The sequence below is a fragment of the Onychomys torridus genome, chromosome 18 (assembly GCF_903995425.1).
Source record: "Onychomys torridus chromosome 18, mOncTor1.1, whole genome shotgun sequence".
Taxonomy (NCBI): domain Eukaryota; kingdom Metazoa; phylum Chordata; class Mammalia; order Rodentia; family Cricetidae; genus Onychomys; species Onychomys torridus.
The window spans coordinates 28143553-28168050 of NC_050460.1; the positions used below are offsets into that span (position 1 = coordinate 28143553).

Here is a 24498-nt window from a genome sequence, read left to right on the forward strand (position 1 = left end):
TCACTTAATGGTCCCTTACATTTAATGTCAAGCTGATGCTGGTGGGAGAAACCCTTGATTAAATCTGCAAACTGCAATGAAAACTTCAGCGTTGTCTCATTTCATCTTCCGAGCTGAAACCCCACGTTTCCTTCTCGGCAAAGAATGACAGAAATTTGCATTGATGGTGCTGAGCATCAGTGTCGAAGTGGGGTAGAGTGAGCAAACACCCTTGCATGACTTGACGGATCCCTAGCTCACTATAAATCTGTATGAATTAAAGACTTTCCCCAAATGCTTTATTCCACTCCCAACACATTAAAATTCTGTAACTATTATTTCTTATGACCACAATATTACAATGAGTCCCAAAAAGTTTACCTAAACTCTTCTAGTGTTCTTTTAAGTGCATGACAACTAAGAGCTTTGTACCCTCTGGGCAGGATGAAAACTACTGAGCAACATAAAAGAAATCCACTAGCATCTCCATCAACAATGCCATCGCTGTAGCAACAGAGCCCACCTTGTCTCTTTTCTCCAGCTGTTTCATCTTGTCTTCGAGAGCCACACCACCTTATTTGCTACAGTAACGATCTAGAATACTCATTCTTTTTCACAGTAACAATCTAGAATAGATCTAGAATACTCATTCTTTTTCACAGTGACGATCTAGAACACTCATCCTTTGCCACAGTGATGATCTAGAATACTCATTCTTTTTCACAGTAACAATCTAGAATACTCATTCTTTTCACAGTAATGATCTAGAATAGATCTAGAAGACTCATTCTTTGTCACAGTAACAATCTAGAAGACTCATTCTTTGTCACAGTAACGATCTAGAACATTCATTCTTTTTCATAGTGACGATCTAGAATACTCATTCTTTTTCACAGTGACGATCTAGAATACTCATTCTTTGTCACAGTGATGATCTAGAATACTCATTCTTTTTCATCAGCTGCTCTTTGAAGAGGCCACCATCTTTTGAATCTTTTTTCTTTTAGGTTCCTCCTACATCATCCAATTCAAACAAGTCTGCCTTCAAGAAAACAAATCAAAACTACTGAGACCCATGAAGCATGAAAAAATGAATTACTTTTTCCAACCTCCCAAAGCAGCAGAAAAACATTCATTTCTTTTGTTTAGGCCTCTAACTTCTATATTCTCAATCTGCAGACTTCACAACATCTTACCTGTTCTTCTGTGTAACAGATGACTTCTTACCGAGACACTGCACTTGTGACTAGGATCTACACTAGCAATTACTCTGAAATTTGACTAGAGACATATAAGACATTTAAGAAGATGACATACAGTCTTAAAGCTGACATTAAAACAAAATAGGCACTAAGACATACCTACCATTCTGTCTGTGGACTTCTGCCTCGTGAAACAAGGACATGGGGCAGCAACAAAAGATGCCCCACAACACTGTCACCTACGGAGATCTTGAGATTCCTCATTGGACTACATGATGAGATTGTGTCTAATGTCCCCTTTACTGCACTACAAGAGACCTACATTTGGATGCTCAATGTTCTAAAGCTAACAATTCTGCAGTTAAAAATAGCTCCATGGAGCACTGTACTATTCGGTACCTCCTCCTACTTCAATCCTTTCGTAAGGATATAGCACATCCTAAGACTGAAACTGTGCTGCTCTGAACAGTCCAGTTTTCTAAATACAATGTCTTTTAGATTTAGATTCTGATTCACAAAGGAAAAGGACCAGTATCCCCCCTCACCAGAAGACTGAAATGGACTTGTATTTTTCGCACAGTTGAAAGTAATCCATTCTCATATATAAAAGACCCAGGCCCTCTGGGTGAGTGGAGACGCAGTGGAGGGATCAGGCTGTTAGAAGATGGCTCTGCTGAACACTGCCCTCACGGGTTGTCCAGGCCCACCTCACCTCCTGGCCAGAGGTAAGTCAGCACCGGGAACGGATGCTGCAGGTCTGCGGCCATTCACAGTGTTTGCTAAGTCCTACTGCTTGCACTGAAAGGAATACTGATTACCAAAGCACCTGGTAATGCATACTTTAGACGTCAAGCCTTCTTGCTTTAGTGAGAAGCAGGTGGAAAACAACGATAGAGATGCAGAGCGCCATGACTTACTTAACAGCGGGTCCCTTGACAAATGACGGCTGTAATTCTGTCTCTCCAGTCACCGTTCATTTCAGCGAGTCTGCTGCCGCTCACGGGAGTGGAATGTCTCCTTGCTGATAGTGAATAACAAGTAGGCCATGAAAGAAAGCAGTCTCCAGTCTTCACGTGTGAGACCTGACTGGGGCGATGAGGGAATGCAGGGCACAGACACATATGCAGAGCACACGGGGCTGGGTAGGCTGGGCTTGCTTTGATGGAGCCCGGACTGCAACAAGCACCAGAAACTGGTTCAGTACCTCTGAGGTGAGGAAGCAGTTCAGCTGATCTCAGGAGGTGGCCTCCACAGGACAGCAGCCCCCAGCTGCAGACGCCCTGGGGAAGAAGCTGTGCTTGGGATCTTTTGTACATGCTGTCAGCATTCCCACTCAGACCAGAAGAAGGCTTTGCCACTCCCGTGAGTCTCAGGGATTGGTGTCCTTGCCATGGCCGTGCCCATGTCAACAGTACACATTCACTCAGGACTCCATCCACTCTTTATACATTCACTCGGAGCTCCCTCTGCTCCTCATATCGACTGACAGCGATAAGTATTTCAAAAGCCATTTCAAATAAGTAATGCCTAACCTGCTGTGAAATAAGACTCCCAGTTACACAGATATAGTCACATTCATGTTGATATTTATTAGCAAAAATACTCCAAAAGAGGACTGGGTCAAAATTATACCACGTGAAACTTAAAAGTTGGTTTTAGTTGTATTGCTGCTTGAGGACTTTAGTCTCTAAGTACTGTTTTAAATCTCTGAAACAGGATTCAAATCAAAACAGTCAATGAAAGGTTTCAATAGGAACTCTGGCTTTTTTTTCATTATGCTTTCATATGTCATATGGAAGCAAGCCTGCTTTGCTAATAAATGAGCATACATGAAGTAGGTGGGTAAAGGAAATTGCTCAGCAGGAAGGCTTTAAAAAGGCAAACCTTACAAACAGGAATGCATTCACTGGAGGGAAGGGAATTACTGAAGTGGCCACATCATTTACTAAAGTAATCTTCCAGGCCCTCCAGCTCCATTTCCAGGGAGGAGTTTAGAGAGGCCAGAGCAGATGAGGCATCCCTGGTCTTCTGGACACTGGGTTTGGACTGAGGTGTTTCTGGTTGATTGGATTCCTTCTTGACATCTTTGCCTCCAGTTAGGATCCGCTGGCTCTCAAGAAAGAACTGATTTGGATGATTCAAAGAAAAGCCACAATCATCCACCTGTCCAAGGAAGCAAATTTAAATCATATTAGCACACAGCAACACTAGAAATAAAGCTTCGAAGGCTGTCACAACCCTTACTCACAGCCTAACGCCTGTGATTTGGAGCCCAGCTATCCTCATCTGGAACACACAACCCACTACTTACTCCACTTCATTCAGTGGAGCTTCGGCTGAAGGTACCACAAACACCAGAGCTAGTACATGTGTACGCTCCGTCCAAACCTATGCAGTTGGCTCTAATTCCTACTGACTACCCACTCTCAACAAAGCAGATGACTCAAAACAAATGAAACACCTTGGCAAACACATTACTTCCCCCCTCTGCCATGTTCACAGAACTTGAGCACCATTCTGTGACATTCTGGACAACAATTCAGCCCTCCACATCCAGTGCAACCTCAATTTTTTTTTTTTCGTTTTTTTATTAAGACATTTTTTATTCATTTTACATACCAACCACACCCTCAATTTTTAAGAGTATCCACATCGTTTCAATGTCTGTTGATGAATACTCATGATGAATATGTTCCACAGGGCTGTCTGGAAGTGCAGCTTAGTGGTAGAGCCCTCCCCAGGATGGGTACCACCTGGGTTCTGGCCCCTGCACAATAGTAACAGGGTTTGGGAAACACACCTGGACAAGCCTATGTGTTAAAATGGCCATTAGTGATGCACAGGTTACTTCATCTCTAGCCCTAAGCAAAAGGCTTAGCACATTTCTGGCCAAGCTTTTCAAGTGTTATTAAAATCACTTTGATCATTTTGATGCTGGTCCCTGGTGCCAGTGCATTTCAGAGCTTAGGTCTGGCATATGTAATCTCATTTGGTATAATTAAAAGGCTGAACAAGCAATCTTAAGGCAACTTCTCTGTGTTAACTTGGGGCATCCTGTGAACTGTCCTGTTGGAGGAAATCTTTTTAAATTTTCACTGTGACTTAATGCTACTTCTTTTCCTCAAATACTGAACTTTGAGTATTACCTCATATTTCTCATTACTCTGTATCTTTAGTAATCACCAAGAACAGAGGAGCAAAGAGTATTAGTCCCAGATTTTGAACCTAAAATTTACTGATGGTGAATGAAAGCATCTTTCTTACTAGCAGCAAGTATTTCCTGTCCACTATGTGCCAGATGTCATAAACACACTCTCCTCCATGCACTCAGCTAGTGTCAATGTTTTTTCAGGAATTTTAGGTAACACAACTAAAAAAAGAGAGGTTAAGGATCTTGCCCAAGATGACACTGCCAAGGATGAAGATGGACATGAGTGACTGTCCTTGGGCCAAGGTCAAAGTATTGTGTACACATACAATATTCCTTCCTGAAAACTGTAGACTTTTGCTCTAGGGATTCTGATGTGGCATAATATAACAGGAAACTTTGATTTAAAATGGGAATCTTCACGTCGCTGTCTTCACACTCCATTACTGGGTTAGACTACCACTTGTGTGAGACACACAGCCTCACACAAACCCTCACCTTCTCACCTGCAGTTAGAGGTAAGAGCAGACACTGCTTTGCTTGAGCTTTGCTTGGTTTTAAAAACGTGGTATTTAGATTAGAAACCATTATGCTCTGTCTTATTTATCTATCTTACTATTCATTTATTTACTTGTTAAAGATAGTGTCTCTATGTCTTTATAGCCTGGCTGGCCTTGCATTTGTAATTATCCTGCTTCAGGCTCATCAGCAGCCAAGGCTACAGGTTTGTGGCCTATTTTTGGCTTTTACCATTTTTAGCACCTCACTCTGTCTTGAGCTGGCCTGCACACTACAGGTATCTAATAAATATTTACTGAGTTGAGCCCAGAATCAGCCTGTCATACATTTCATCCCTTATTGCATACATGGCTGTGTTATAATCAGTAGTTTTTCAGAATACAAGAATGCATTTGACTACAACCAAGGCTAAAACAAATAAATAAATAAATCACAGCCTTGTAACTTGTAAGCTGAGAAGCCATTTCCAGCGATGGAAAGGGTGAGGATGCAGGTAAAGGCCCATTGCTCTGGCCGATCAAAGAAGGCTTAGTGGTGCAGTGCTTTGGGCTGGGCTGGCAAGGTGCAGAGGGCAAAGGCTGGGAGGAGGAAGCAGCCAGCACAGGGGCTGCAGGCACACAGAGCAGGGGAAAGAGGAAAGGCACAGGGAGCCAGCAGTTCCCATGGCCTGGTACAAAAGGCTCCTAAGAGATAAGAAGAAACAAGGTTACAAATCCGGCAGGAGCCAGACCTCGGAGATAGATCTCAGAAAGCCAGGGTCTGTCTTGACGTAACTCTCTAGATGCCAGGTAACTGGAATCCGTAAGAGTCCTTAGGGACGAAAGGGCTGTGATTAGATCTATGTATAATCTTATGGTGGATTAATCCGGACTGCCAGGGAGAAAAGGAGTCACTGTCACTCAGAATGAACACTCAATGTGTAGAACATGAGCCAGAAAAAAAAGGGGGGTTTCCTGCTAAGTCAGCACTTCCAGAATTCCTGATCCTTTAGTCAGTTAATTAATAAACCTTAAACCAGTAATTGTAGTTACAATACTGTGTTAAATGACTGGTTGTTGATATTTAGGTTTAAGAATTATTCTACAGATCACCAAGAAAAAAAAAAACTTTGTCCTTTTAACAATGGGGCTGCTTAACTTCTAAATGTTTCCTCAACATTTTATGATAAATGTATAATTTTATTAACAATGGCATATTTGTGAACTTGTTTATCTCATTTCATCCAATTCCTGAAAAAGTTGGAATGTTTCATGAGAAGGTTAAATTTCAATCAGAAGACATCACATTTTATAAACAGAAAATCAGAGACCTGAAAGACACTACAGCTCCTTTAAATTGAAGCCCCTCCACGTACAGATTGGCAAACTGATGCTTCCAGAGGTCATGGTTTACTTGGTCATCAAGCTGGTAACTGGATTTATGTGAATTAAAATCCATCTCCAGCTACATCACTCATATTTACTGAAATCAACATGTCATAGAAATAGTTGAACACCACTGTTACTATAGCACTATCCACAATAGCAAAGTATGGAACCAACCCAGCCATCCAGCAACCAGGGAATGCATAAAGAAAACGTGGAATATTTTTAGGCATTATGAATGAAGTATGTCATCTGCAGGAAAATGGATATAGCGGGAGATAATTAGTAAGTAAACTGAGCCAGTCTGAAAAGACAAATACCCCCTCCTTCATCTGTGCTTCTCAGATTTTCTACATGCATAAAATCATGTACATGTAGATGAAAGGAAGAACAGAACTGTCGAGAGGAGCAAAGGGTGGGAGTGGGGGGACGTGCTCAACACCTGCACCTTACAATGTCCTTCTGTAACACAATACCACAGACAGGTGGAGTAAACAAAACCCAACGCCGGCCTTCTGACTAGGGCACTTCCATTTCTCTGGAACTATATTAAGAGGCTTCATGCAAAGTCAAGCAAACTGACAGTGAAAGTCTTATAAAACTTGGCTTTAAATGTTATTTTTTAAAGATTTATTTTTTTAACATGTGTATGAGTATTTTGCCTGCATGTATGCAAGCATCCTCAAAAGAGGGCAACAGATCCTCACGAACTGGAGTTACAGGCAGTTGTGAGGTGTGAAGTGGAGCTGGGAACCGAACCCAGGTCCTCTGCAAGAACCACCAGTGCTGTGACCACTGAGCCATCTCTCCAGCCCCTTTAAAGATTCTTAAAAAGCCTTTTTAAAAACCTCTTAGGAAAATAATCTACTCTGGAAATAGTCATATAGGGAGGATTTTCTTTATTACTATGAGCGATTCTTCTGCGCCTTCCTTCAAGTTGTTAGAGTGTTCAATGCACCCCTCCTTACAGAAGATAACTGAGCTAAACTGACGTCTCAGAACTCGGTGTGAGCAAGAGGAAACACAGTAACCTTTCTAAGCCACACTTTTCTTGGCTTTGGAATGGGCATAATAATAGTGCTATGACATCAGGTTGCTGTGGAGGGAAACTAATGGAATATGAATTTTTTTTTAAAAGTTGTGGTTCTATGGAATCCAAATCAAACGTTCTAAGAGTCAAGAAAGGTGAACCAATTAAAAATGATGTAGAATTCCCAAAAGAATAAGGTTATCATTATGGGGTTTGTTTTTCCACTTTAAAGAAACCCAAACTGGAAACTGGTTATATTATCACAGGTATGAAAGAAAGATGGAAATGAATTTAACTATAAGACTATACTCAACAGTTCGCTGCTTTTTCCATCAAAGGTTAGCAAGGGAAGGGCAGATAAGTGTCTTAACTCTAATATATTTAAGGACTGTACTTTTTCTGAACGTCCACTTTAATACTTTTACTAAGCATTTACAGCAGAGTCCAGGGCACTGGGATAGGCTGATATCATGGTCTCTGCTAGATCCTCAGGTATGCATGGCCCTGACTCATTCTGCTAAACTTGTGGTCTGGAAGGCACCTGTTGGTGTGATGAACTTTGTTCTGACTGAACTGCACTTCTCGGTGAATCCCATCTTTCCCTCTCATTCTGAAGAAAGCATATATGCTCCGGGCAGTCTTCTGTCTTGCTCAGAAAAACAGACTTGATGTTTGTTTTTGTTTAGCCATGGGCACAAATACAAACCAGACCAAAAAGGACAGTAAGCACTCCTCAAAGTCAGCTTGTGGAAGCCATCCCAACTCCTCATTCTGCAATCCCAAGGGCCAGAGGCCATTTTCTTTATTACTCACCAAAACAAACACATAAATCTACTTTTGATTCCTTGCCTTGATGGAAACACCTGTGTTGGGACTTTTCATTGTTGTATTTACACATCTCCTGTTTCCTCCTTTCCCCAATTTCCTACTGGCTGCTACTATTAGTGATGGTTTCTTTGTAGCTGATTTTAATTATTTTTGCACATGGTACTGGGAGAGGGAACCACTGTAGTGTATTTTCATTTTTACATATTTTGTATTACTGTGAAAAAATACTCAAGATAATAGTTTCAAAAGGGAGAGAGGTTATTCAGGCTCACAGTTCTGAGATGTCAATACATGGTCTGTCCAGTGTCTGTTGCTCCTGTCCCTGTGCTAAGGTACATCGCGAAGAGGGAACATGTCAGAGCAATGACCAGCACCCCCATGTCAAGGGCATGGTCTCCATGATGTCACCTCCTTCCACTAGATCCTACCCCCAAAGGCTCTACTCTACCCTTTGGTACCATGACCTGGGGATGGGTCTTTGGGGAGAGGGTTTTCAGAGGAGAAGCATGTAACATATTAACCTGGAAGGTTCAGAGAATGGGTAAGGATCAGAACCAGGTCAGCATAGCTGATGACAATGTTTTATAGGACACATAATAAATTTCAAATTTTATCTTCAGAGAAATGGGAATCTACAGATAGATCTTAATGAAATAATCAAATTCGATTACTATAAGTATCACCCCGTGCTGTGTGAAGGGGGTGGGGGAATGGAATGGGGCATGTGTAGATTCTGAGAAATGAGTTGGGAAGCTTTGACAGGGTTTGAAATGAGATGGTGGTGGGCGTAGCTTCTAGCCCAGAAATCGGTTGCTTTCTGTAAGGCCGACCCCACACCAGGAAAGACACTTTTGTGCATTTCATATACCCCATGTAAGATTTCATAAAAATGTGATGGGTTTCCACAAGATTTCTGTAGCAATTTAGATGATGGGGAAGAAATTACGCTCAACTACTTCGAAAATAAGTCTCCAGTCGATATTCAAAGGGATCTATTTCTAAAGAAACCATTTTCAATTAAGACTCAGAGATTAACACAAGGCCTGGTGTTTCCATTTACAGTCAAAGCATTCATGAATGCAAATGACGGGGGGGGGGGGGGTGCAGCAATAGTCAACTGTTTTGAACACTGCCCCTTAAAAATACCAAGGCAGACAGCTCTCAGTAGGTCAGCTGTTGACACCCACTGAAGGAGCCAATGCATTCCACATGATGACCTTCACACAAATGTAGGTCTCCTATTTCTGCCACAGCAAATGTAGATCTGAAGAATGGAAGCAATATTGTTTTACCTATGGGATACTCAGGTTTTAATCAAGAGGTTTTGCAATGACAGCTTGTAATGAGGCAGCTGGTGTTACCACACAGCCATATGGAGCTATCACAGTGCTGCTGCAAATGGGATCAATTAACGAGTTCATTTTCAAAACCTGCATTTAAGTGAAATCCATCACAGAGGCCTGAGGAAAATGAACCCAGAGGTTTACTGGGGAGGGAGACAGGATGGCAGAAAGTGGGTAATAAAAATAGATTCTATTTTTACACTAGAAAAGTAATAGGTGGAGATATATATCCACATCTAAAAATCCATAGTAATAGATCTAATAAATACAAATATTTACATGCAGTCTAAGCTACACTATTTCCATGGATGAAATGATTTGGATACACATCTTCAGTAAACTAAGGCCGGGTTTAAAACTGGCAAATTGTAGCCCTAGTTGTGTTGGCTACCACAAAAGCACACTTAAGAATTCAGTAGCCTGGTGGTGGTGGTGGTGGTGGTGCATGCCTTTAATCCCAGCACTTGGGAGGCAGAGGCAGGAGGAGCTCTGTGAGTTCAAGGCCAGCCTGGTTTACAGAGTAAGTTCTAGGACAGGCTCCAAAACTACACAGAGAAACCTTGTTTTGAAAAACTAAAAACCACTAGATTGGGGTGTGGCTCACTTGGCACAGTGCTTGTCTATTATCCCGGAACGTGAAGGCAGGAAAATGAGGAATTCAAGGTCATGCTTGGGCTACATGACTCTGAGGCCAGTCTGAGCTACACTGAAAACCAAAACAAACATGGAAAAGGGGAGAGGGGATATAACTTAGTCCAGCTCAACTTTAAGCCTAATTCATTTATTAAAACTAAAGATTAGATAGAGGGTCTCAAATTTTGAAAGTTTGGAGGCCTTTTAGTTAAAAGGATCACAAATGATTGAGAGCATATATCAAATTAAAACTTTCAAACTGAGCCAGTAAGAAATGCAGTCCTGCTGTGTAGTAGTTTCCTGAGATCAAAATTTTCCATGTTGGATGGAAGCTTGTGAGATAAAGGATGGCAAGGTGGGAGTGCACAACAGGATGTTGTTAAAAGGGAGCTGAAATACTCCATTCTGCAGGGAAGTTCCTTAAACTCAAGAAGCAAACAATTCGATAGCTTCAGGAAATCCCTGAAACTGACCAGACAGATTCACTAGGCCCCCTTCCTCTATTAGAAACTCTCAGAGAAGCTGAGATTCCTGGAAGAGGCAGATAAGCCAAGCTGACTGGAAGACGTAAAGACCAGCCAAGGTACTTAAAAAAAGGTTCAGACCAAATGAGGCACCTGGAAAGGACATGTTCTAACCTGCTGAGCTATATGTAGTTCGTGTAGTATGCTCTAGATTTCCAGCTTCTGTGAGCTGGCACCCATGCTGGGTCTGGGCTTTGGTGATGCATTTCTTTGAGGCATTCCTGCTCCTGTAAGCAACCCCACTAGAACTCATTGGTTCTGCAAGTTGGTGGTGTCTGTACACTGGTCTCTTGTTGGTGCCCTATCTTGGGTGAACAGACGTTTGTTCACCTCTTCCCAGGAACAGTGTCACACACATCCTCATGGAGCAGGGCACTCAAGGCTGGTGCTGAGAAGCCCAGTCACAGGGTGCTGTTGCAGGTCCTGTCATGATTAAACTAAAGAAACTTTGTTGTTGCTTACTAATTATTTTATGACAAATACTTCGGTTTTTATAAAAATAAGTCATTTCAAAAGAAGAGGCAATACTTTCCAATTAGATATAGAAGACAGGATTCATGGTAGTCCCATCTCTAGCTCTAGGTGTTCCTTTGACCAACTGAGGCACATTGAGTGAGTTACTTGGATTCACAGTTTTCCATAAATAAACTACAGTTTATGAGGTAGATCATCTAACCTCAACAGTGCCTCAGTGTTTAATATTTCCTGTCTAGAATCACCTCAGCTGACATTCCTCCAAATCTAGTACCAAGACACAGAACATGACTAGGCTACCAGGCTGTGATGACTTAGACAGCCCAGGTTCAAATTTAAGTTCCATTCCAACTACAACTTACACAGGCTGGTCAGATTCTCTACGTTGTATTCATTAATAGCTTACAACAGTACCTTCTGTATGGCTCAAATGAGCCAATGTGGTCAATGAACTTAGTGGCATGCCTGACATGAATCAAGAGTTCCACAAAGGCTTTCTTGATAAGACAATTTCCCTATGAACACTTATAAAGAAATTAAACAATTATATAGTTAGCATTTTAAAAGTCATCTTTTGACAACCTAATAAAAAATATGAATATAAAATTTAGCATAGTAGCTGATAATGAATTCAACAAATGCAGTATCTTTGTGGGGAGACTCAGGATAATATCACAATCCACCACAGTGTATATAAGCACTCAATGACAAACTATTTTAAGAGGTGCACAGACCTCCAAAGCCCATTCTTAGATGTGTGTCCCAGGTTAGGAATCCACATTCAAATTAGTGGTTGTGAATGAGGGGTCAGTGGGATGATTTTGTCCTACAGATGTTTTCTGTTGACTTGCATAGGGCTGTCAATTTTGTCCACATGAATGCCTCTGGCAGTGCATACATACTTCAGTACACCACAGTTTGTACCGTGTTTCTCCCACTTGTAGCCAACTTCACCTTTCCGGGTTATTTATCTAATCACCGCAGGCCTCTTGAGCATGTGAGTCTTGCTTTGTGTATTTCAAGCCTTCTATGTCAGGTGGAATCGCTCAGCACTCACCTTAATTACCCTTTAAGACTTTCAGTGCTAAGGAGACCAGCAAGATAATCACTACATTTCTCTGATTTCCTTGCAATTGACGATTCCACATGTGAACCACGGTTCTACTATGCAAAATATGAAACCTGGGAGGCAAATTAAACTACCATAAGTGGCGGCCACAAATACATCAGACTTTCCTCATGGAGGATGGACAAGGCCCCTGGGTCATCTGAACAGGTATCCAAGGTCCCAGTTCTAATCTAGTCCAGGGATTGGCGGACTAAGGCCTATAGGTTAATTCTGACCTGCTCTACAGACAAAATTCTGTAAGTTCACAAATATGACTACTTATATATTTTCTATGGTAGCTTTTGCAATGTTTTGACGGACATCAAAAAGCCTTTTTACCCAAACCCTCAACAACCTTGGTTCTTGAACCCAGATAGGGAGTGATGGGTGCAGTATGGTAAGATCCTTTTATGATTTATCTTCCTCATAATATTTCTGGTTCTGCAGGACCCATTTCAGTTCTCTGGCACTTTTATAAATCTTGTAAGTTATTTAATACCATGTAATAAATCTCTTTTTTTGTTGAAATATGGAGAATAACTTTCACTACTACAACTAAAAACACAGAGTAACCACCACACACATCAATCTATAAATTTAAACAATTTACTTACGTTATGTGTCATCTCGAAGAACTTCTGACAGGCTACCTGGTAATGAGTCCCCTTTACTAAATCCAAAATCTAAAATGAATGGGGGGAAGAAAGAAAAAACACAAGTTATGTTTCTTCTAAGCCACTGTGGTCACAGTTGTTGGCCTTCTCATAATCTCCTTTCCAAAAATTAAACTCAATAAATAAATCATGTAGCATGCTATGCTTGTGCAGCCCAGACACTACAATGATGCTGAGATTATCCAGAAGTGATCCAGCTCTGCATTAAAACACAGACGGCAAGTGACAGCCAGTGATCTTTCTGACCTGCCACCCATGGATTTTAATAACATTACTTTGACAGCAAGATGAGAGCAGATCCTGGTATTTTACTTTGATGGTACTATCAGCATATCACATTGCAGGATCTTTTTAAAAACGTGTACCTATAAATCTAATAATCTAATAATAGAGGCATGAAAATACACTCTTTAGACTTACTTTCACATTACCTGTTTACACAGATGCAGCGCTAAACACTGTTGGGAACTCATCAGGAAAACTGAACCCAAACCCTCTGGACCAGCATAGAGGCAACAACTTACTTTTCTGTAATAAAGTTACTTCTAGTAAAACTCAGCATAATGTCTGAGTGAATAGCCTATTCTGAGCACCTATTAGGGACGCCATCCTATCTTTTGTAAATACAATTTTCCTTCCAATTGTACTTCATGTAATCTCTTCTGAGTGGCATAAGTGCCCATCCTCATCAGCAGAGCACAAAGGTAGCTGAAACTTGTAAAGTTTCATTGCCTTACGCTACTTCCAAATAAATAAAATATACATATTTGACATATTTATCAAGCACAGAAAAATGCTGGAATTGAGTTAACCTCAAATGAAAGGAAGTGGAATTCTAGAGAATTGTTCATTTGTACCGCCTTCCAAAGGCTAACCTTCCTGCCACCAAAGAAATGAGCACAGCCCTGAATTCCTGCTGTCCCCACCACGGACGATTACTGCCTTACAGTTCTGACACAACATAAGAAAATTACAGTTGCAGAGGGGCAGTGTGCATCAGCAAGGATTTGCTAAAGGTCTGTTTTCTTTTGACTGTCTTCTATCCAAATTTTAAATCACTTTCAATTAACTTTTATCTAAAAGATTTGTGTAAATATTAACCTGTCACAGAACTCAGGATTCTGTCTAACTCTACGACTCATTTTTCCTCAATTAGAAAAAAAATGAAAAATAAATTCATTAAAAATAAATGACAATACGTGAATGAAGTCACAAAATTTTTAAGCAATGCCAGAACTTTGAGCTTATATCTCAACACTTTCTATACAGCCATTAAAGCTGTGTAGTGATGAACTTGAAATTAATTACTAGATAACAAAAACAACAGATTGACATATATGAATTGTCATTTCAAAGAAGACTTCAAACACAAATCTAAGGTTTTATGCCATAAATTATCTGAAGATGAAATAAACTCCCAGAAGTAAAGCTGAAGAACTATGTGGTATATTTATGTTCCTTTTATGTGAGATCAAAACGAGAGGATGGTGCGGGCGCCACTGGCTGGGTCTTCAGCTATCAACTAACAGTCAAGGTAACCCCCACAGACATGTCCCGCAGACCAGCCTGGTCCAGATAATCCTCCATTTAGACTCTTCCCAGGTGGGTCTTGGTGCTGTCAAGTTGTCAGTTCAACTACCCAGCACAGGTGACTGTACACATGGAAGAAAGTTACCGTCACAAGTAAGACACAGGATATAAGAAACACACGGACTTAATTGAAAATGCCCGTGGTTTTTCTTGTTTGTTTGCTCATTAAACTCAGGTTAAGAACAAAGCTATTTAAAAAAAATGCCAGGCGGTGGTGGCGCACGCCTTGAATCCCAGCACTCAGGAGGCAGAGGCAGGCGGATCTCTGTGAGTTCGAGGACAGCCCTGGCTACGGAGCGAATTCCGGGCAGCCAGGGCTGTTACATAAAGAAACCCTGTCTCGAAAAAGCAAAAAGAACACTACCCTATGGAGCCGGCTCTCCTTTAACAAAACCAGTTTGATCTGAAATCACTCACCCATCTATTTTAAAAGACTCTTACTAGTCATACTACAGTATAGTTGAGATAATATTTTGTATAACTGTCTGCCTGATGAAAACAAAGAACAGTGGGTTTTCTTTTTGTTCTGTTTTCTGCCACGAAACACTGACCAACTAGAACACAGGAGATGAAGCAGAGGATGTAAAAGAGAATACGCAGGGGAAAGCGAACCACAGAGAACTCTAAGAGACAGTGCTTGAGGCAGTTAGGTAGCGGTGTCAGATACTATCTTCATTAAGACAAGAAATGCATCCTGTCCAAATAGAGATGCCTGGAGGTCTCATTAGGGACAGGATCGATTCTAAAAAGAATTAAGGAATCATCTGTAGCTTACTCTAGCTTTCCAAAGAAGAAGATAGAAACAACTTATATCTCTCAAAAGTAAAAAGAAAATGTCCATCTACAGAAGAACACAATTACTCAGAGTCCAGATTATGATGTATATTGTAGAAATGCAGGGAGACAGGAGATTCTCTCACTCCTAACTGTGCAGGGCAGACTAGGGACTAGGGCAGCTGGTGGGCTCACCAGGACAAGAACAGAGGCAGTGGTGGGAAGTTCTCAGACTTGGAGATAAAGTGTTCCCAGACAGTCAGACACTGTTTCTAGAAACAGGCACTTTCCGTGAAAACGTCCAATGAGCCTGTTGTGATGCTTTGAAACAATGCACTACTCACCCTCAACCCCTCCCCTTCACAAATATCATGAACTAGGTTTTTAAAAGAACTTATTCTCTAAGAGAATGACATGAACTAGTCAACAACAGGGCTCAAGGCCCATATAAAGTCTTTTCATTTATTAATTGTACAAACTAATGGGTTTCATTACAGCACTTGATACATACACATAACACACTTGGTCATCTTCGGTTCTTTACTATCCTATCCTGTTCCTAACTCCCACTGGTCTCCTCCCCCTACTCCTAAACCCTCTCCTACTTTCACATATTATCTGCACTGTGCCCTTTCCTTTAATTATGGCTGTCACATGTACACACACCTAAAATTTATCAATACAACTGCTTAGTCCATTTACAGTTGCTTGTACGTATACAGTCTTAGGACTGACACCTGGTATTGGATAAACCAATTAGGGGGCTTATCCCAGGGGACACTGATTCTCCCTCTCAGCAATCACTCCCTACCTGTAGCTTTTCATTGAGGGGTGGGGACCTGTGAGATCCCCTTCATCAACACTGGCATGCCAGCTGGTGTTGTCATTGGTCAGGTCTTGTTTAGGCAGCCATACTGTTAAGGTTTCATGAGCGCAGCTTCCCTGTCCTACACAGAAGGCAGACCCTCTCAGCTGACTTCCTGATCCCGTGGCTCTCACAATCTTTCCATCCCCTCTTGAGGAAAGTGGACATGACAGCATTTTTTTCTATGATTCAGCTGTTTCTTACATATTGGCATTTATTTATCATATAAACACTCAACTTTTAGTTATTTGCTACTACGTGACTAAAATCCACCAAGAAGAATTCTAAACTTTTAAAAATGAAATAATTCAGTTTTTTATCTTTACAAAAAAGTTTATCAGTTCATCAATTTGTATTTACTATGTTTAGTAAAGGAAATTAATCATATTTTGTCCTCAAGACAAGTTACTGGTTATTTCCCTAAGAGGACTACTTTCCCTTCTCTTTTTAATCATTGTTCTTTCTTACTTAAATTTCTTTTACATACTAGATTTTGATCATGTTTCTCCTTCCTCCAAATCCTCCCAGGTCCTCTCCCTACCCATAAAACGTCGTGTTCTTGTGTGTCTCTCTCCCCCTCTGTCCCCACCCTTCCCAAAACAAACCACCAAACAAATGAAAACCAAAACAAACAAAAAAAAATCAACAACCCCCTCCACCAAAAACAAACAAACAAACAAAAAACTACACAGCGTTCGTTTGTGTTGATTAAGTACTCCTGGGCATGGTGCCTAGCCTGGAGTTTGGTTGATTTATCCAGTGAGGCACTACTGGAGAGAATGGATCTTCCTTTTCCCAGCAGGTATCAATTGCAAACAGCTTGTTGATTAGGGGTGGGATTTTGTGTTCACTTCCCCTTCTCAGGGCCGGGATTTCTCTGATGTGAACATGGGCAAGGGTTATACACAGTCTATGTAGCCCATGCTAGCTTCAAGTTCAAGGCCTTCTGCTTCAGCTTCCAAAGTGCTGGCATTGCAGACACGTACCACCACACCCGGTAAGGAATTCTAATAAAGTGGCACAACCAAGATGTCTTTAAAGACAAATCAAATAACTGTTTTTAGGATTTAAATGACCTATCAGACTGATTTTGGCCAGTCAATCAACACGTATGACAGTCACCAACACCAGTGGGAAATGCCACACAGCAACAGAAATCAACATAAATATCAGTGCACAGCACACGGTCCAGGTCTAACTTGGAGAGCAGATGCCGCCTCCTGCCATCACTCACTCCAGTGCCTGCCAATGATGCTTGAGGAGGACTTGGCAGCAGAAAGCTGCCACCTGCCCACCGTTGGCTCTGGTGACTGGTGTCTGCACAGGCACAGCTAATATGCTGCCCCCACCAATCACACATACAGCTAGTGAGTGCGTCTCCAATCTAAGGTCATCGTCTGTCTTAATCTAGAAGCAAGAACAGCCTTGCTTCTTCTTAAGTAGCTCAACTTTGCAAAACTAGCCCCCACACAGATTTTCCACTCCATTCCCGAGCTTCCTTATTTCAAAAGTGAAAGAAAAGCTTGGTAAAGGTACGAAGTGTGGAATACATCTGCACACACTGTTCTGCTTTTGTTGCTCACGTGCCTGGCATGGCACAACCAACAGACGCCTCAGACCTCTGCTGTGACCTTCACCAGGGAGACCAAGGCCAGGTTTCCCCTCTCTTGAAGATGCACTTCCATTTGTTTAAGAACATCACATGTCAAGAATTTACTGTCTCATTTTTAATGGTTTAAAAATAGTTTTCAGTTGATTTTAATTCCAAATGTCCTTAAGACTTCCCTTTTCTTCTCTACTGCTCAGCCCCCATCATCCTCTCTATCATAAGGCTTCTTGATTTTCCCTTACAACAGCACACACTGCCACCAGAGGAACTCTAAAAGCCAACCCCAACTTTGCATTTTAGTACCTGCCAGGGAAGGATCATATGTTTGTTAGTCTGCACAATTCATAGGCCTTTCTCATCAGACCTAGCCTCCTTCCCTGGGCTCTGCTCTGGCTCATCTGTCCATGGGGTCCTCACAGCTGGTCTAGGCGTTTCTACAGCGTTTAGTGAAATCAGAATGGTGTTTGCTCTGTCGTCACAGACCTCCCAGAACGCCCCTCTGACCCGGTCTCCCGAAGCTCTCATTCTGGCCCTTTATCATGTTGTAGTTTACTTTCTCCTTGCCTGTCTGCCCACTGCGGTGTTAGCTCCACCAGGGAGATCTCATTTGTATCACCTCTCACAATATCCCTAGTGCCTTCAGCAGCATCTCCAAATTATTACTTAGGAGTTTGGAAATAACTGTTTGGAAAAGGGGCATGCATGTGTTTCACATTGCACACGAGGAAGTCAGAGGACAACAAACTGTGGGGTTGGGTCTCTCCCTCCACATTTTATATGGGTTCTGGGCATCAAACTCGGGTTGCCAAGCTTGTGTGACAAGTGTCTCCGCCTGCTGAGCCACTGCATCTGACAAATGGCTGTTCACTAATGTTGCGTGAATGTGGTTCTTGTTGTCTCATATCCTTACTTCCTGCTCCTGAGAAAACTCCTATTCAGGATTCACACCTGATTCAAACATGACCCAATCTGTAACGGATTCTCTTCTGTTCTGTGACACCTCTACCACAGGGACAGTTACTGGATCCTTTGTCATCCTTTATTACGGTAAAACAGGCACCAAAAAGTTCTTACAGAGCAATTTCAACCGCTGTCCCAAACACCGATTTTCTCAGTGCAGATGAATACAGTATTTTGTGTTTAGGGAACATCAGTAACTAAGTGAAGTAGGAACTGGAAGCACAGGGGACGGACTTGCTTAGAGGCGTGACAGGCAGTGGTGCTGACCCTCAGCTCCAGCGTCCAGTTCCTAATGAAGCAGTCAGGCTTTGGACACCCTTTGTATACCCTGATAAAAAAAGCAAGCTAGTTCAGAACTACTATGCCCTATCATCTTTATAGGCACATGAAAGACACCCTGATTTCATTATTTTTTTTAAAGACCTTATAAAAAAGAATTGGATCTAGTAAACATGCCAGTGTAATAGAAAAAGAAGTCATGCTTAAAGCCTGCCACTTAATTGCTTTCCAAGGATGAGGGGATTAAAAAGTGTATGTGCACTATATGCATGTATATATATGTATGTATGTATATAGTATAACATATAGAAACATGTAACACATATATATAGGAAGAATCATCTCACAAGAAATGCATTGTAAAATTGATGGTAAACATTATAGCTCTAAAGAAGCTCAGAGCTGAGATTAAAAATCTGAAGTATTTGCCTTATGAATACAGTTACTTAATTTTCTATTAAAGTCTATTTCTCAAAAGGGGTGAAGACTTTGACAAAACAATCTATAAATAGTCACAAGAAGAACTAAGCTGGAAAAGTGATTTAATGACTATAGTAGACAGGCTGGACTTATGTGAAAAGTACCAAACACCGTAACTCCATGAAATTTCTGTCGGTCAGTGAATATTTTCATCAACAAAGGCAAATCTTACTCAACTTCATATATGATTTTTTTCTTAAACTATATATCTTGAATAATATTTTAAAATTTTAAAATAACTATCTGTGGCCTCTAAAAAGGAAAATATATTTTAAAAATCCAATTAAATGTTTGATGATTTTGTGATATAAGCAAAAATACAATCATGGCTATCACATATCTCCTCCAATGAAATTTACTAACTTACTAATGAAAACGCACATTTCAAAGAAAAGCACCAAGTACTGTTGTCGAGTCAGAAGTAGTACTTACAGCAGACACTGTTCCCTCAATAACGGAGACAGGACGTCATCACCCATTGGTGAGTGGTCCTCATGTGACAACACGACAATGTCCTTCGGTAGTTCAGATTTATACACACATCAAATAAGGAGTCATGAGACTTTACCGGAGCACTTGTTCTCAGTTACTTTTAAGCCTTTCACACTGTCCATTTTGAAGGATTTCTTCATTAAAAGGCACTTACCAGTTTAGATTTAATACAGCCAGTAATTGCCTGAAAATTTTTGGACTGTGAAAAACAAATTCACTAGCCCCCAAAAGTACAAAGAACATACACTATTTCACACTTGATGGCTTTGACATCACTACTTAGCTTCTTGGAAGCATTAATTTTATCCACTATAGAAATAATTATTAATGGTTATACTGAATCAAAATTCCAAAACAAATATTTCTTCTCTATTGAAAAGCACTAAAATGAAAATGAAATTAAAGACATTGGTAAATAACATAATTTCTATCAACAAACTTGCAAATGAGTAATTTATGTCTATTACAGTCAACCTGTAAAATTGTTAGTTGTAGAAAGTCAAACACAACTGTAAGCAGAAGCAAATACTAAGGTCCATGTAAAAACCCTAATCACTCTGATCATGAAATGTCTCCAGTGCTCAGAACTCAGAGATCACTATTGAGAGTGGTGCTCTCCTATAATGATGTAATGATAATGGTATTTTACTTTTATTATTATTTCAACCACATTTGTTATGGGTCTGGTTATGTTATTGACTTTCTCACTTTAATTTTGATGGTTTGGTTGAATCTAAAAATTCATTCATTTCTTTGAGATTTTCCAGCTTAATGGATTAAGTTTCTAAAACACTTCCTCATAACATTCTGAATTTCTTTGGTGTCTGTTATAATGGTTCCCTATTTATTTATGTTCTGTTAAACTGGGTCCTCTATTTTGTTTCATTGGACTGAGAATCTGTTGATCTTGTTCATCCTCTCAAAAGAACCAGCTCTTCAATTTGATTTTTTTTCTTTGTTTCTATTTCATTGATTTCTGCTCTGATTTTTATTATTTCATGCTGTCATCTAAGTTTGGATCTGGTTTGTTCTTATTTTTCCAACCTCTTGAGGTACATTATAAAGCAGTTTATTTGTGCTCTTTCTGATTTTTTAATGGGGGCACTCAGATTCCTAAATTTCCCTTGAACATCTGCTTTCTTTCAATATGTCCCAGAGATTTTGTGGCACTGTTTCGACTTTCACTTACTTCTAGGAAGTTTTTAATTTATTCTTGGCTTCTTATTTGACTCATTCATCATCCAATCATGAGTTGTTTAATCTCCATGAGTTTGTGAATTTGTTTGCTGTCAATTTTAAGTTTTTTTGTTTGTTTTGTTTGTTTGTTTTGTTTTGTTTTGTTTTTTGGTTTTTCGAGACAGGGTTTTTCTGTGTAGCTTTGTGCCTTTCCTGGAACTCGCTTTAGAGACCAGGCTGGCCTCGAACTCACAGAGATCCGCCTGCCTCTGCCTCCCAAGTGCTGGGATTAAAGGTGTGCGCCACCAATGTCCAGCTAATGGAGATCAGCCTCAGCCACACTTTTTTTTTTTTTTTGAGCTCAGGATCAAACCCAGGGCCTTGTGCTTGCCAGGCAAGCACTCTATCACTGAGCTAAATCCCCAACCAATTTTAAGTTTTACTGCAACATAGTCACATACGATATAAGCAGTGATTTCAATCTTTTTGAAATTGTAAAGATTTGTTTTGTGTACCAGGATGTGGTCTATTTTAGAAAAGGTCCATGGGCTGCTAAGTAGAACGTATTCATTGGTCTTTGGGTAGAATATTCTATAGATATCTGTCAAGTCCATTTGATGTGTGATATCAATTAATTCTAATGTTTCTCTGTTTATTTTCTATCCAGATAATCTGTCTATTGGAGAAAATAGGTTATTGAAATCACCTACAATTAATGGATTTTTGTTAATCTGTTTTTTTTAAATCCAGTAGCAGATATTTTATGAAACTGTGGACCCAGAGTCTGGTACATATATGTTTAAGATAGTAATGTCTTCTTGATTAACTCTTCTCTTAATACAATAAAGTGTCCCTCTTTATTCCTTTTGATTAGTTACAGTTCAAAGTCTATTTTCTCAGATATTAGGATAGTGGTGCTTGCTTTTTTTCTGGTCCTATTTAGAGTATTTTATCCATCATTTTACTCTAAGGAGAGGCCTACCTTTAAAACTAAATGTTTTTCTTATAGACAACAGATAGATGGATTGGGGGTGGGGGGTTGTTTTGTCTTGTTTTTAATCTACTCAATCTGCCCTTGTCCTAATTGGAGAACTGAAACTATGGATATTTAAAAGCTACTGCTAAAATGTGTGTGTTGTCATCATTGTGTTGCTGACTTTTGGTGTTTTTGTTTGTGATCTCAGTTGTATTTTACGTATTAATAATTATAGCCTCCTACTTCTTTTCATAGTAAATCTGCTATCCTCACTCCTCTCTTGAGCCTGAAATACTGCTTCTTATATTTTCTATAGGTTTGGTTTGTTGGGTGTATGGGGGGGCTGTTTACGTCATGGAAAGTTTTTCTTGTCTCTCTCCTTCAATTACTTTTGCCGGGCATATTAATTTAGGCTGGCCATCATAAGTCTTTCAGGACTTGGAATGTATTCCTCCAGGATCTTCTAGCTTTCAAAGTTTCCAATGAGAAATCAGCTGTTGTTCTGATGGATTTTCCTTTATTTGTGACTTCGGTTCTTCTCTTTTCCTCGTACTGTTCACTACACTTTTTGTTATGTATAGTTAGTGTTTTAACTATGGCATGGTGTGGGGATTTTCTTTTCTGGTTTTGTCTACTTGGTGTTCTGTGTATTTCTTGTATCTGTGTGGAAATGTCTTTCCTCGGTTTGGCAACATTTTCTTCTATGATCTTGTTGAAGATCTGGTTTATGCCACTGACCTGGGATTCTTTTCTCTCATCTATGCCTATAATTCAAACTTTTTTTTTTCATGGTGTCCCACATTGCCTGTGTCTTCCTTTCCTGTGTTTTAGAAATTTTTCATATTTCTTGATTATTCTGTCTAGAGTCTCTATTTTATCTTTGGAATCTGATATTCTGTCTTCTGTCTGATTCATTCTACGTGTAAGGCTTTCTCTGGAGGGTTCTAATTGAGTTATTGGCCTTTTCAACTCCATCTTCATTTGGGCTTGAGTTCTCTTCAATGTTTCCATCTCCTGATTAAATTCCATCTCAATCCTGGATTGTCGTCATCATTTATTTCTATCATCTTCTGTCTGTGTTCTCCTGACCACCGCTCAGGCAGTTATTCTCCTGGAGTTCTTTCCCTTCATTCCATCTCCTGATTAACTTCCATCTCAATCCTGGATTGTCATCATTTCCATCATCTTCTGTCTGTGTTCTCCTGACCACTGCTCAGGCAGTTATTCTCCTGGAGTTCTTTCCCTTCATTCCATCCAGCTGTTCCTTTGTGTCTTCTTTAGCCTCCCTGAACCCCTTGATGAAGTTTATGATTGTCCTTTCAATTTTGGGGTTCTGGGGTCCATCCAATTCATTCTCATTGGCAAACATTCTACAGTACTGACAGATTTTAGAAAGAAGATATTGGTTTAATCTTTCATATTGTTGGTATTTTTGCATGAGATCTGGGCATCTGAGTCTGACATGGACAAAGCAGGTTGGGGCTGAAGACGGATGTGTGGATGTGTTGGGCTTAGATGTTAGAAATGGCTTGGGTAGAATGAAGTCACATGGAGAGAGGATTGTGCTGGTGGACAGGATGTTTCCTGGTTTAAGCCTGGGGTGTACGAGTAGGACAGGTTGGATATGGCATAGGAGGTTGCTATGGGTGGGCAGAAAGGTAGGGGGGATCCTAAACCTAAGCCTAGAATTGTTTGTGCTGCAATCCCAGATGACTAGGCTGGGTACTGTATGTGGGACCCAGGCTACATCTAGTGGATTGTGGAGAAGGCATGGATGGGAAAAATCAAGGAGACTCACAGAGCTAGAACCTGGAGGAGAAAGTGGGAGACCTAGCTTGATGGGGAGGTTGCAAGCAATGAAGATGAAATTTGTGGGTGGTTGTGGGTAGAGTGGATCCTGGAGGGAACCTAGAAGTTGTCTGTATTACAGGCCCAGGTGGGCAGACTAGGCTGGGGCACTGGATATGAAACCCAGGCTAGATCTGGCAAGTTGCAAAGAAGGCATGAATAGTGGGAGATCAAAGAGACTCACCTGGAGGAGGAAATGGGAAGTCTGAATGGGTGGGGTGATTGAAAGCAGTGCAGAAGGGATTGGTGGGCTGTTGCACATAGGGTGGGACCTGGCCTCTTCTTTATGTTTAAATACTTACATAAACCATCTCTTTAACCTGACAACCTCTTTATTAGAACATTTTCTGAGTCACTTACACTCACTTTTATTCATTATCTTTAAAATAAACATGTTCTTGCTTTGGTCTCTACCATTATACTGACCCCTCTACCAATATCAAGGATGAGGAACGCACTCAGTACATGCAGATGCTACTTTAAACAATCATCATCTTAAAAGTTCTTCTCTACAAGGTATTTTGTGGAACTACTCTTCTCAGATATATTTCATCCCTCTGCTCCCATTTCTGTTCAGACTCTATTAATCCAACTCTTAACCTCTGGCAAATATTAGCCAGGAT

General features: G+C 40.5%; 1 protein-coding gene across 1 annotated transcript in view; it reads right to left on the bottom strand.

Annotated features, from left to right (window-relative positions):
• Positions 1-2750: 2750 nt before the first annotated feature.
• Positions 2751-24498, bottom strand: part of Prim2 (DNA primase subunit 2) — a 224475-nt gene continuing 202727 nt past the window's right edge. Inside the window, exons 13-14 of the mRNA XM_036167828.1 lie at positions 12767-12835; positions 2751-3344 (exon numbers count right to left, since the gene is read on the bottom strand). Of these exons, the coding sequence (XP_036023721.1) occupies positions 3120-3344; positions 12767-12835 (294 nt within the window). The 3' untranslated portion in view covers positions 2751-3119. The remainder of the gene's footprint in view (positions 3345-12766; positions 12836-24498) is intronic.